General features: G+C 39.8%; 1 protein-coding gene across 5 annotated transcripts in view; it reads right to left on the reverse strand.

The window, feature by feature from the left end:
- Positions 1-14,282, reverse strand: part of GABRA4 (gamma-aminobutyric acid type A receptor subunit alpha4) — a 60,969-nt gene extending 46,687 nt beyond the window's left edge. For 2 of the 5 annotated variants that reach the window (XM_040965870.1, XM_040965869.1), the window contains exons 1-2: positions 14,064-14,092; positions 13,493-13,611 (exon numbers count right to left, since the gene is read on the reverse strand). In XM_040965870.1, coding sequence (XP_040821804.1) covers positions 13,493-13,611; positions 14,064-14,092 — 148 coding nt within the window. Of the gene's footprint in view, positions 1-13,492; positions 13,612-13,995 lie in introns of all 5 variants that reach the window. The other 3 variants (XM_040965871.1, XM_040965872.1, XM_040965868.1) reach the window with 2 other exon arrangements.
- Positions 14,283-14,543: the final 261 nt, after the last annotated feature.

The following is a 14,543-nucleotide window of genomic DNA, read 5'->3' on the forward strand; positions in this document are numbered from 1 at the left end:
TAAGACTGGCTCATCAAGTATGTACATATTCTGCATGAAAAAAAAGGTGAAAATATGGTGATTAATATTTTGGCCAGGTCCAGTGCGGTAGCCTATTGGCTGAAGTTCTCATCTTGCACCATATGGATGCCACTTCTAAGCCCAGTAGCCCCAGTTCCCATCCAGCTCCCTGCTTGTGGCCTGGGAAAGTAGTTGAGGACAGTCCAAAGCCTTGGGACCCTACTCCTGCGTGAGAGACCAGAAGAAGCTCCTGGTTTCTGGCTTCAGATCACCACAGCTTTGGCAGTTTTGGCCACTTGGGAAGTGAAACAGCAAATGGAAGATCTTCCTCTCTGCCTCTCCTCTTCTCTGTATATCTGTCTTTCTAATAAAAGTAAAATAAATAAAAAAAGGTTACAGCTGACAAAGATCATTACTACAACCCGGATTTAGCTTGATGCTGGCATTTTGGAGCTTCTAATGCCATCTAAGTATATGACATTGGTCAAGTTTCCTCCTAAGACATTTTTTAATGAGGATTATTTGAAATATTATATAAAGGTGTTTTAGAAAGTTAATGGAAAATGTACATTAATTTTTAAATGTGCAATTAATTTTTAATCCCATTCTCTGTGAACATTTTGCAGTAACCTCATTTGTAAATCAAATATCCTATTACCAGAAACCAATGCAGTCAGTGACAGTAGTTATTATAGATTTTGCCTCTAAAAATGCAAAAACTATTGGCCTCTTGAACATCATGTCCTTAAATGATGATTTATAACACTGTATGGCCAGAGGCTAACTACTTCCTAAGTGACACAAATAACATTGACCATGAAGATGAAATACATCCCTTGGATTTGGTCAAGAAATAATGTTTATGCCAAAAAGCAGTTGGTATTTCTGAATGACCTTGGTCTGAAGTTATCCTCATAAAAATGAATTTGAATATTTCTCACTCTAAAATACGAAGATTGAGCCACACCAAGATAGCCTCCAGGAGAACGAGAAAAGAATTCTTCATTGAAGAAGTAGTATAACAAAAACATACTCCCACCGCCTCTGGGAGGACAATGAGAGCAAGAAAATATAAGTCTGCTTAGTCTAACCATAGTTTTGATTTTGTAAGTGTCACTTCCTTGGAAAGCAGGAAAGTTTATTGAATTCTCAATTAAATGAGAAGTTAGAACCAAAAGAACCAGAGGAGGTAAATTCATTAGAGCCAAACTGTTTGAACCAGGATCAGCTAACCCAACAAGCAGAATATATAGTGAACCCCAGAAGGTGGAAACCTTATTCAAATAGGTTCAAGAGAAGAAATGACTCTGTTACATTCTTAAAGACAACTATAAAAGTTCTGAACAGCAGAAACAACAAGTTCATAGAAATATGTGTTATGAAAAAAAAATGCATGAATTCTACCAAAACAATTAATTTTTAAATCTGCTTTTTTCATGAAATTTTTGGACAATTTCATACCACTGTATTACACGACATGGAGAGGCAAGTTATTCAAACAATTAGGGTTGATTACACACTGATAACTGGCCAATTTGACAATATTTACATGAAATTGAATGTTACCAGTTGTAGAAGTTCTTCTCAAACTTTAATTACATCAGTACCACCTAGCGAGCTTATTACAGCACGGATTGCTGGGCGTCTTCCTTAGATTCACCAATTTACAATGTTTTCAATCCTAGCAAGTTCTTAGAGAAAGTTATTAACATTTTTAATGATGTTCACCTGCTTTCTAGATTAACATTTACAATAGTAAATCTTTTAAAATATTAATACCAAAGTGTTTCAAGGATCTGGGAAGTCCTAAGAGAAAGAGGAGTTGGGCCAACAGTAGTTTTCTCTGTAAGTTTATTTTAGGATTTATCACTGTGTAATAATTCTTGTAGTTATCATGATTCTGCAGTAATAATAGATATTGTCAAAATCTTGCACAACGCACTGCTTTTCAAATAATGCTTGAAAAATATTTTATGTTCATGTTATAACTTCAGTATTTGTGACATTATTTGGTCATATGATTAACATATAAATCTTTGAGATGTATGACCACTAAACGGTTCTCATTGAAACGTTTATTTAGTAAATCCTTATTCGTAAGCCCTAGCTATAAGGCAGGTTCCATACGAGGTCCTGATGCTTTAGTGGTAAACAAGATTGAAAAGTTCTTTGAATCAAGGAGCTGACAGAGTATAAATAGTACAGAAACAAATGAAATTTTATCATATTAAATTCTTCACTGGCTCATAGGTCATACACTATTATCATTTTTTCCAAGGTTTTTTTTATTTACTTTTTGGTTTCTTCAGTGACACATTGACCACTCAGCAGCATGTTATTAAACTTCATGGCATTGTTTTTTTTTTTTTTTAACTTTATTCCTGTTGTTGATTTTGTTTTATGGCTTTTCACTTTAGGGGATGTATAGCAACTGTATAGTAGAGATGATCATATCCAGAGGTGGAGATACAATACACTACACATCTCCACTTACAACCCAAAGATGGACTCCTAATGAAACTAATATATTTGGACAATAGGATGCTGGACTTCCCGCCATTTTCTGTACGTGCAATGTCGGGATACACTTAAATAACAGAATAATGGACTTAAGACTGTTTATGAAGGACTATAGTATTTTAATAACAGGGGAATTTGGGGAGAAGGTAAGGGAAATCTCAGAGCCTTTGGAATTGTATCATAAAATTACAAAACAAATTACATAAAATTACAAAACAATTACATAACAATTACAAAACAAAATTTTATATTTAGGCCAACTGGTATATATTATTTTGCTATGGCAGTTCTAGCAAGAGATCAATCATTTTTTCTCTGCTTCTTTTTCTCCTAATGTTTCCTCTGATATTCAGTCTATTTTTATCGATAGACTATAGTAACAAGTTTGTTTGCATCCCATCATCACTAGTAGAGCTCTAGAGGCTTAAATTATGTCTTTTTTTTTTTTCAAAATCATTCCAGAAGTGGTATGGGAAATGAAGTGCAGGAAGGCAAGAATGGCTAAAGGACTGTTGTCCCAGTGTAGTTGAGAGAATGGTGACCCAGACCAAGGACTCAGCAGTGGAGATGAAACGGCAGATCTATGTGCACTGTCTACAGAGGACAGGCTTTTCCAACAAACAAGACACAGAGATATTATAACTGCTATTTGCTAAAGATCTATTATCAGGTAGGACAGCAGGCACCCCCACTGCAGTTTCATTGAATCATCATACCACCCCCAGACAATGCTATTATCATGAGAATTTCATAGATTTAGACACTGATTTTGGATGTCGAACATTGTGACAGAGTCAGAATTCTATCTCCTTGTGCTGATCTTGAAAATGTATTCTAGCTTTAATAAATTACATCATACCACTAAATAATAAGTCAGTAATTGGCTGATTAAGCAAATGAGAAGTTTTATGTCTAGTATACAACATGCTATACATATAGTTTGTGTTTCATCCATAAATAATTAGTAAACTACGTTCAGACAGAAGTTTTTTTAATGCCTGTAATTTCCTGCTGGTTATACTTTTTGATTCTGTCTACCCTGAATAGCAGATGAGATCCTAATCCTTTTTTTCATGCAACATAAGTGCTGAATAACTATACACTCAGTTGTGTTCCTACTGTCACCCCGTGGTGATTTTAAGCACCTACCCATATCCTCCAGCGAAAAAATGAATGATTCGTTTGCTAAATCAATTAACATTAAGTTATTTTCCATTAAAGTAGAAACTGTCTTATTTCTATGTGTATCCTCTTCTGGAACCAGTCTCAGGCCTTAAATGCAATAGCTTTTCAATAAATTAGTTGTCAAAGAATAATGGTTGTTATGCAATTAAGAATAAATATTAGAGACATTAATATGACTGTTTAGGATATTATAATCAACCTTACTAAGAGAATAATTACATAGAAACCTGATAATTTTGAACATGCTGGAAGGACTTCTTGTATATATAGTATTCAACTGATATTAATACATAATTTTTTATTGTTTCATTTTATGACACAGTTTCATAGGCTCTGGGATTCCCCCAACCCCTCCCCAAACTCTCCCCCCATAACCAGCCATGATTACTTCATTGCAGGCATGGACCATGCAGAAAAAGAAAAGAGAGCATCCAGGATGAAGTCACTGGTAGGTTCAATTGTCTCATGAGGACTTCCCTTACCAGAATGGAGGGGTGCTGTGTCATCACAGAGGGCCGGAGGACCAGATGGCTCACTGTATAGAAGAGCCTACACTATACTTTTTAAACTTCTAAGGTATTTGGAATATGTGGGAAGTTTTTAGGAGTTCTAAATTCTGCATGGGGTTGGTATTCTGGCATAGTGGGTAAGGCTGCTGGCTGCTATGCCAACATCCCATGTAGGCACTGATTTCAATCCACTACTGTGCCACACTGCTGGGCCAGTGCAGTATTTTGAGCTCCTCAAAAGTGCCCATGTGCTCAAAATACCCTGAAAGTTTTTAAAATACAGAAATACAGAGAGTGGACTCTTCCATCCAATTAAATTATACCAGATGTCTAATTTCTTTGTTTGACATCTGTGCTCCTTGGCTTCTCAAACCATAACTGAACTTTGTTTTCAACCACTGGCTGACCTCAACCACTGATTTCAGAGACTCACCCAGGTCAGGCTTGCTCCTATGCTCACCATACTTTCAACCTAAATCGTTTCTAGGTCTCCAAGTCTTGCTTTCCTACTTTTGCTGAACTCTTAACATACTGCCAAAAAGAACGTGATTCCAGAATACATTTAGAATAAACCAAGTTCTTTTTTTAAAAAAAAATACATCATTTATTTTAAAAATCTTACTTCTTTGATTATGAAGAAATAGATTTAATTCAATTCTTAAAATACGGTGGATGCCACATAAGGCGGACAAGGTGATCTTTGACAGTCTTTGAAAGAAAGAAGATAAAATTCAGGGAAATGGAACCATCTAATGAATGAAAGAATCCAACTTGCTGGGAAAGTGGGAAGGAAGTCGGCAATGCATCAGAGAATGCCCAACTGTTCACATGACATTGTTAGTATAGATGTAGCCAAACAATACTCATTTTAAAAATTTCAGTTCCAAAAGTGGTGTTCAATTTGTTCTTCCATAATAAGATATAAGGTGTGTTGCTGATCTTAACACTACTCTATCATTGTTATACACATTGCCTCTCTCCAGCTATGGACTGGAGAAAACTCAAAAACAAGATTTTCTTTTTTTAGCTACTTACATCATGCATCCACTTACATCTTACAAAACCCTAGTGATATGTTCTTAAAAATGAAGAGATTTGGACCCGGCGCGGTGGCGCAAGTGGTTAAAGGTCCTCGCCTTGCACGCCCGGGATCCCATATGGGCACCGGTTCTAATCCCGGCAGCCCCGCTTCCCTTCCAGCTCCCTGCCTGTGGCCTGGGAAAGCAGTTGAGGACAGCCCAAAGCCTTGGGAACCTGCACCCGCGTGGGAGACCTGGAAGAGGCTCCTGGCTTCGGATCGGCATAGAATCGGCCCGTTGTGCTCACTTGGGGAGTGAATCATTGGATGGAAGATTTTCCTCTCTGTCTCTCCTCTCTGTATATCCGCCTTTCCAATGAAAAAAATAATAATAATAAAAAAATGAAGAGATTTAATGTGCCCAAGAGCTATGACAAGAAATACAACTAAAATGCATAAGGCAATATTGAAATCTCTAAATATGCTTGTCATTAACAGAACGTTGAAATTGTAACTTTCTCAACTATTGAATAGAGATGACAGACATTCATTGATTCCACTGAGAAAACCAAAACTCCAAGAGTTCCAGAAGTTTCTTTTTCTTGGAAGACATTAAGCATGATTGCCTTCTAAACTATGATTTTTCTATCAGTCTCACTCTAACTTTGAATAATGCAAGCCATGCAATCTATAAGAAAAGAATGCACCAATGATAAAAAAAGAAAATAAGAAATTCTCAGGAGAACATTTTGAGGCCAATAAATGTCTCAAAAATATGTTCTACCCACATTAGAATATACAAAGAAAATTAAAATGGTTTCACAATAAAATATCATTTCATGACTTTGACTGTGTACACCCAACATACAAGTATCCAGCCCTCTCTACTTTTGTAAAGGGCATGTGGTTCCTAAGCCTCAGATTCACTGCAGAAAAGGAGTCTGATTTAGTCAACTCACCATAAAAAGAAAAAACAGTTTAGTGTTACCTTGTCAAGTAGAACTCCCACTTACACCAAGATCCAGAAAACTCCATTCCCAGCTTTATATACAAAAGAAACTCTTGAACATTTACAGCAGGGTATTTGGGCAAGAATATTCACAGCAATAGAATGTTGGAAGCAAGCAAAAATCCTGCTGCCAACAGAACAAATGAATAAACTGGTTCCTGTGCTAAGGGAATATCACAGAGCAGTTAACAGGAACAATCTATACAGCACCATCCACAAGAACGAGTCTCTGCAGCACTCAACAAAGCTCAAAACAAGCCAAGATTCCAAATAGATTTTACAAACTAAAGATGACCTAAAATGAAATTCAGAGAAATCTTATGAAGTAATTTATAAAAAGGATTCAGAAGGGTGATGACTTTGGGTACATTAGACAGAAAGATAGGATTGGAAGGAGCACGCAGCAGGATAAAAGTTATTGTCAAACTCTCTGATTCCACTGCTGTGTTTACTAGATTTTGATACACAGTTGGCTAGATAAAAAGGAGGTTTTATGTGACTCAAAAAGGAGAATGTCTTATGAACCAAGCATTATTCATCCAGAACTCAATTTTGTGCACCAGGAAAGTATGAGTACAAGGAAGTACTCTTTAAGGATACACAAATGTAAGCTTGTGGGTTTCTGTTTTTCATCCAAAAGAATCTGAAAACTCAGTGAAGTGTTATTGATATATTAGTAGTCTATGGTCTATTTTATGGTGTCTAATTGCAAAAACTCCAAATGCATTTTGCATCACCTGATTCTAACTAAAAATGTAAATAAATGATAGTATTAGTACAATTTTAGTCTATGCCTTTAGCATGCAGCTTAAAATACCCCAGACTCATTTCCACTTGATAACCAACTGGCATCCCAAGGTTAACATTCCACACACAAAATTTTCATCTGCATCTCTAACGGGCTTCCACGACAATCTTGGAAAATCTGCTTTTCCTCTAGTTGGTGTTTAAGTCAAAGGCTTTGGAGTCAGCTTTGACACTTCCCTTTCTCTCACATCCCACATTCTAGCTGTCCTCAGTCGAGGCTAACTTCAAAAGATGGCCAGAAGTTAACCATTTCTTAGAAAATTACAAATTTCTCTGGCACCAGCTTGGAGCAAGTGTCCATCACCTCTCATCTGGTTTGTGGTGAAAAACTTCTCTACTGCTGTTTTTGCCTCTGTTCTCCATTTCTCAATAAAGTCAACAAGACAAGCATTTCAAAGTTAGTTATTTTAGGATTACACCCCCCACTAAAATTCCTCCAATCACTTCTCTAAATCAGAGTAACAGCAGCATCTTCATCAGCATGCAAAGTCCTTACTCATCCTCTAATAACACTGTCTCCTTCTTCATTACAGAAACACTGACTCGCACAACACCTCACCCCTGACATGACTTCAGTTCTTACCCACTTGGAGTCAGTACTGAGATATCATCTTTTCAATAAAGTTGATTTTTTTAAAGATTTATTTTTATTTTTCTTGCAAAGTCAGATATACAGAGAGGAGAGAGAGAGAGAGGAAGATGTTCCATTCGTTGATTCACTCCCCGAGCAGCTGCAACTGCCACAGTTGAGCCGATCCAAAGCTAGGAGCCCAGAGCCTTTTCCAGGTCTCTCACACGGGTGCAGGGTCCCAAGGCTTTCGGCCATCCATGACTGCTTTCCCAGGCCACAAGCAGGGAGCTGGATGGGAAGCAGGGCTGCCAGGATTAGAACCGGCTTTTGTATGGGATCCCAGCGTGTACAAGTCGAGAACTTTACACACTAGGCTACTGTGCCAGGCCCTCCTTTTCAATCAAGTTTTATCAGCTGCCCTTGTTAACACTGCAATAACATATTATTCTATAGAAGTTGGAATTACTTTACTGCAGTTTGAGTTGTCTACCACTCCATGCAGCATCTATATTTCACTTACATCTCTGGCTTATTTTTGGTCTCTTCTACTAGAATATGGTTCATGAGGACAAGGAATTACACAGCTCTCCCTACCTACAAACATTATCCTTGTTCAGTTTGTCAAAATCAGAATCTGTCCATTTTATTTTCCCCTGTAATTTTACCATCCATATCACTCTAACAGCAATTCCTTGTCAAATTAAACTTTTTAAATATATCTTGATTTTTGCCATTTTTATTGGTGACTTCAAACAACGTGTTCCAAGGGACTGTATAATAAACAGAGAGTCCCACCCTTCAAGAAAAGAGACAGCACCTTCATTGTTATCCTTGTCTCCAGTGTTGCCTGATCTCCTTTCCCAAGCCTGCCATAATAGGCCTGCTAAATGGACCATGTTGACATCTAAGCCATACAAAACCATTTTCCCCACTTGTAGAACTCCAAAGACTTCTGGATCCATCAGAGAACAATCTCCCTCTGCCACCACCCCTGCCACCTTACCTGACTTGAGCTCACCTTACCATCCCACCACATGCTTGGAGAGCCTTCCTCTGACACCCAGCTACAAGTATACAGGCTCCTTTTCCTTCCAAATCACACCAATCTAGTTTTCTACCTTCAGGATCTTTGACTTGTCTTTTGTATTTCTCCCAAGAATAAACTTTACTCTCACACTCTCCATGCCTTCAGGTCTCCACTTAAAAGAGATGGCCTGCCGTATCTGAAGTAGTTGCTCATTCTTGTTTTCTCTTGCACGCTGTTAGAGTGTGACATAGCATCTTCAGTTCATCACTTGGTTATTTGTTTCTTCACTATTTTTATCTCTATCCTGTTTAGCTATAAGGTCAGAGGAGCAATATTGCTTCAGAATCATACTTTCACAACCCAATATTGCTCCTGACACCACTGTTTTAATATGCATGGGTTTAATAAATGAATGAATGTGACACATCAAAAGAAAATGGAGCCTACCTTTCTATTGTCCTGAGGATCTGACGTTTTCTTTAAATATGCATTTTTTTTAAAATATGCTCTTGACATTCAGTTAACAAAACTTGCATATGTCACAGAAATTCAATTTTTATAATGAGATATAGATCACCTATAAATGCTGCTAAAGCAATTTTATCTGTATGGGGAAAATAGTCCAAGTTAACCAAAATGTGTATAATTTCTTATATCTGCATTTCTATCTTAAGCATTACTAAAGGTTTAGACAGAAAGCTCTCATCTTATTCCACTGGATAAATGGAATTTTGTTTATTGTGAGACTCACTTAGTGGCAAGCATATCCATTCTTGGTAAAGAAGATGATGCAAAAAAAAAAAAAGTGAAAACGCCTCAGAGGGGGATGCTGAGAAACTAGCTGCCTGACTAAGTGTTTGAGAATTGGGTTATGAGCTGTGACCTCATCAGCTGCTAGCTGTAGGGTTCCTGGGCAGTTTCTTGGAACTTTCGCCAATATTTTCTCCAAAAGAGAGATGATGTTTGTACTGCTTTGATTGTGTGTTTTTGACATAATCTTGATAACTGCTGTTTATTTAAAAAAAAAAGTTTTTAAATTCATAAAGGACTTCACTGATGCAAAGTCCTACTTTACTGGTAAGCAAAACCTTACAAAATTTGTCCTAATGATGTTTCTATCCCAAAGAGGTTATGGACGATGATACAAGGCAGCCATCCATATATGAAGTATTTATTGTTCAATAGCATGTGCCCCAAGAGACTGAGACGCTCAAAACCTGTAGGATCCCTAAGAGAGATGCAAATGGTCCCTTAGTGGCTTATGCCCCAATCATTCATTGTTAAGAAGTCAAAGTGGGCTGGAACATGAAGAATGCTTTTCTATCTCCTTTGTGAAAACAAACACACAAACAAACCAAAAAAAACCAAACACCTCACTGATGTGCCACTTCTGAGCAGGTGCAAAGTACTTCAAGATGATTGCACCTGATGTGTCCCAGGCTGAAAGCACTACATTCTTTCACAAATCCCAACCCAGCATCTCTCCCCATGCTTCCTTCCTTCTTTTCTCACCTTTCCCCTTTTCTTCTCCAATGGGAGAATGTGCAGACAAAGCAGAGAAGATCCTGGAGGGATGAAAGGAAGAGTACCATTCCAGTCCCTTTTATTTCCCTATTGCAAGCTGTGCTGCTGAGTTAAAAATATGCAATTTAGTTTCCAAATCTATTTCAACCCCTGCCTGGCCTACTGAGCAATCACATATCATCCAATTTCAATTCAAATCTTTGCTTTTAGCTTTATTTTAAATAGAACACAGCTACGTTGTATAAACAGATAAAAAGTAAATGTTCCACAAAGAGCAGCAGCAGGATTAAAGGAACCAGGAAGTCAACTTGAATTTATAGGCTACTGGTCAAAATCTGAATTGTTTTCCTTCTATTTTTAAAATGCCAAAATTTCCACAAAGTGTAAAATGTCATAAAAGGGAGGAAACGAAAAGTTTGGTCTAACTAAATATCTGAAAGTTCGTGCTAATAATAATATTTTGCTATTTTTCACGGTGTACATTGACAACTTTCTGTAAGCCAGTGGCACATTTTCCGCAGGTGATAATTACTATCCTTCTGTCTCATTTGGAATACTACACATTACAAAGAATGACCCACTTTCCAACAAAATGAATCATGAATACCACAAATATTTCTAACAGAGATAACAAATTCACTGCTATAAACTTTTAATGATTAGTCAACTTACGTCAAAATACAGTTACTTCCATTAGATCATTCTCTTTTCATAAAGCTATAAATGTGTAATCTCTAAGTGGGTAATGCAAATTACTTGGCAGTGACACATGAGATGACTAACGATGTCCTTGAGACATTTCACAATGTTGTAGTTAACCAAAACCCAGTAATGGCTTATATAAATGGTTTTCCCACATTTTATTATCTACATAATGTAATAGGGAGAAAGTAGATGGTTAAAAAAGGTTCATTTACAATGTACCCCCTTTCCCTCTTAAATGTTTAGCTTGTTTTATAAACTGATATTATTCTGACTTTCAACGTTTAATAATCAAACCATCATGATCTCAATTGTAACTTTTCACTTTTATTTACATACAGGAACCTCAGTTCTCTAACAAATATTTAAACTACTGGTGATTTGCCATCTCTGTTAGTTTTTTTCCCTTTTTTAAAAAAAAAGTCAAATTTTAAACCCTACAGGCAGATAAATCCCATCTTACTGATACAACGTAGTCTTAAATGGCACCAAACCAGCTGAAAAATTCTCCATGAAACTATTTTTGACCTAAAATGATAATTTCCTAGTCACTTAGGAAAGATCATGCCTTGACAAATGATTCATTTCTGCTCTCAAATTTTCTTTTCAAATCTGCATGATGGCAATTGCAGTGTGGGCAACCTCTCTCTGCAGAGGCAGCAGGGCAGAACCAGCAGAAACTTTGAACTTGCTCATCTATCCTGACTATACTCAGCCCTCTGGTACTCAGGCGGGTCCCTCAGAGCCACTCCACATCCTCTCAGAACCATGCAGGAAAAAGAAAACGGCTTGGGATGCACAAGACTGGATGCCCATCTATCATCAACTGCTCTGTCTCTTGGCTGAATCACTTTCCCTTTTTAGTTCTCAAGGCCCTCATCAATTAAGTGAAAAAAAAAAAGAAAGAAAAAAAAAAAAAACCAGACTGAATAAACTCTGAAGAATCAGCAGCAGCTCTTCTTCTAGCCATATTTTCTAATAATCCTCACTATTGGACCATATCCCTACCTCTTATGCAAAGCTGCTCTGCTCCTCACTTCTGCTTTCTCCATTCTCCATCCACTTGCAATAGGAAGCATAAGAACCCTTCTAATGTTATGATACGAATCACACCATATCTGCTATCAACATCTGCAGGCGCTTTTCTTTTAAGGATGTAATCTTATCTCAGCTGGCATCCTGCCCTGCCATCTACTAATTGAACTCAGACCTAATTTTCCAAGCTTTCATTTCTTTACCTGTAAAATGGGAATAACCACGGCTTTCCTCTTCAGGATGGTAGGAGTTAAAGAGAGAAACGCTTTTAAAGCCCTTGGTATATATGAAAGTGTAATTAACTAAGTACTATATTGGTGGTTGCTATTGTTGCTCTGCTGTGCTAGTACTAAAATATAAGCTCAGGGGCAGGCTTGGCATAGCAGTTAAGATACCACTGTAATGCCTGTATCCCATGGCAGAGTCTCTGCATTCCAGTGCATGCTACACATCATAGTGCACCTGATAAGACAGCACGGGAATGTTCATGTGTGTGGTTCCCTACCCGTGCCTTGTCAGATTAGCATTTAGTTCTTGGCTCCTAACTTGGGTCTGGCCCAACTTTGGTTATTGTGGGAATTTGGGGAGTCAGCCAGGAGGTGGGAGGTCTCTGTATCTTTGCCTCTTTCAAAATAAGTAGAATTAGTTATAAGTTTTGACAAAGCAGATTAATTCTAGTTCAATGCCTCTGCTGATGGGATCACTAGCCCAGTGTATGGGATAATACAGAGACTTGGCCACCAGAGGACCTGGCCAACATTACTACTAGCACCCTGGCAAGTCACTTGTCCTCAATCAACTGCACACTGAGGATGTTTGAAATTAAGAATTATATTTTAAGATTTCTGTGAGCCTACTGCCTGGCACAGAGCTTGCCACACAGCTCCTCATCTCATTTGCAAATGAAACAAGAACAGGAAAAAAGAGCAACAATACTGTAATGTATTTCTGCTAAGCTCTTTATAAATATTTGTTGAAAGAAAAAAGCCCAAACAGTTCTGCAATCAAAGTCTTGGGAGGGAAGCAAATGTCATTTTCCTCCAAGAAAGAAGGGAAAAAAAACAGTGTCCTGTTGTAGAACAGGAAAGGACTGGGTTGTTTAGCAGAGCAGGCAGCTCCGTGCCCCAGATTCAAGTTCTAGGTGGAACACTGGCCAGGCAGCTCTTGGCAGAGTGAGGCGCACGTGGGAGGATGGAGGAGTCGGGTTCAGCTGCCTCCAGCACACCTACTCTAGTCCAAGAGGCCAGGTTCAGGGAAACTCCCTTCTCAGGGCGCAGCTGAGCCCCTACTTCCCATTTTTGACTTCCCCTCCAACATCCCACGCCCAACAGTCAGGTCCCCGGGAGGTAATTAATGTGGGGGAGCGGCAAAGCTTCTGAGGGGGCCGGGAGATGGCAGTGTACCAGTGGGGGCGGTCTTCTTGTCATAGGTCTCCCAGAGATGGGGCTGGGGAAGAGGCAGGGGGAGAGGGAAATGGGGGAGGGGGAGGTATTTTGCATACCTACTGATCTTCCCACAGACAGACACACAGACAGACCGAGACGAGAGGGACAGATAGGACATAGGTGTGCGTTTGAAACCGTACCCCCAAATCCAGGACGAAGCCTGTTGTCATAACCATCCAGCAAACTGTCCAGGATGCGGGTAAAATTTTCCGGGCACAATTTCTCCTCCTTTTGGTTCTGTCCTGGGGATTCGTTTATACTGTAAGCACAAGAAAACGGGGGCGGAAAGGGTTATTTTAAGAATTGATCCGAGAACAGGTGGAAACAGGTTTGCCTTCTAGGGACTGAGTCGCTAAATGAAGCAATGCTGAGGCCAGGGGGGAGGGATGCGGAAGACAAAAAGCGGTTAGGAAAAGCGCACCCCTCGCGCACACAACCCAGCACCTACGCGCCTCTCGGCCCCTGCGCCCCTCATGTTTTCAGTGTCTAAGCTGTCACAGAAAAGCGTGGCTTTTGGCTCCCGATCTTATAGCGGAGACACAAATATTTGGTCAGCCCAGGGAAAAGTAGGTGGTATGAGAGGGTCAGGGACAGCTCACTTGTCCACCTGCCCATAACCCACAGCACCCCCCAAAGAACTCACCAAGTCGCCAGGCACAGGAAGCGCAGGAGGGCGAAGCTGACCGCGGCGGACAGCGCAATCGCGGGTACCTTCTTGGCAGAGACCATCTTTGCAACATGCCATACTTTAAGCCTGTTCACGTTTCCAGGCTCAAGATGCCCCGAGCAGAGTGCGTGGAGAGGGCAGAGCGGCTCCCGCGGCGTGCGCACTCTCGCCCGCGCTCCACCACCCTAGCCGCGGTGGGCGTGTGTGCGCGCGCGGGCCAGGGGAGGCGGAACCTGCCTCGGCGCACCCTCCCGCTCCGGCTCCGGCTCCTGCTCCGGCTCCCGCGCCGGTTTGCTGGGCTTGTGGAGCTGTGCATGCCGCTGCACACCACACACCCTTTCGCGCCCGCACGCCCTGCGCCTCCGGGCGGAGTAACTTGGGTGCGCAGGCGAACGAGGTGCTGCAAGTTTGTAGCGACCTGTAACTCCAGCGGCCAGGAGTCTTGGTGCTGCTGCAGCACGTGGGGTCTTCCTTTCACTCTCCTGTTTCCCCTCATTTTGCCGAGACTCGGATTATAACCAATG

The sequence above is a fragment of the Ochotona curzoniae genome, unplaced genomic scaffold, assembly GCF_017591425.1.
Source record: "Ochotona curzoniae isolate NIBS_2020 unplaced genomic scaffold, NIBS_Ocur_1.0 scaffold_4505, whole genome shotgun sequence".
In the NCBI taxonomy this organism is placed as follows: domain Eukaryota; kingdom Metazoa; phylum Chordata; class Mammalia; order Lagomorpha; family Ochotonidae; genus Ochotona; species Ochotona curzoniae.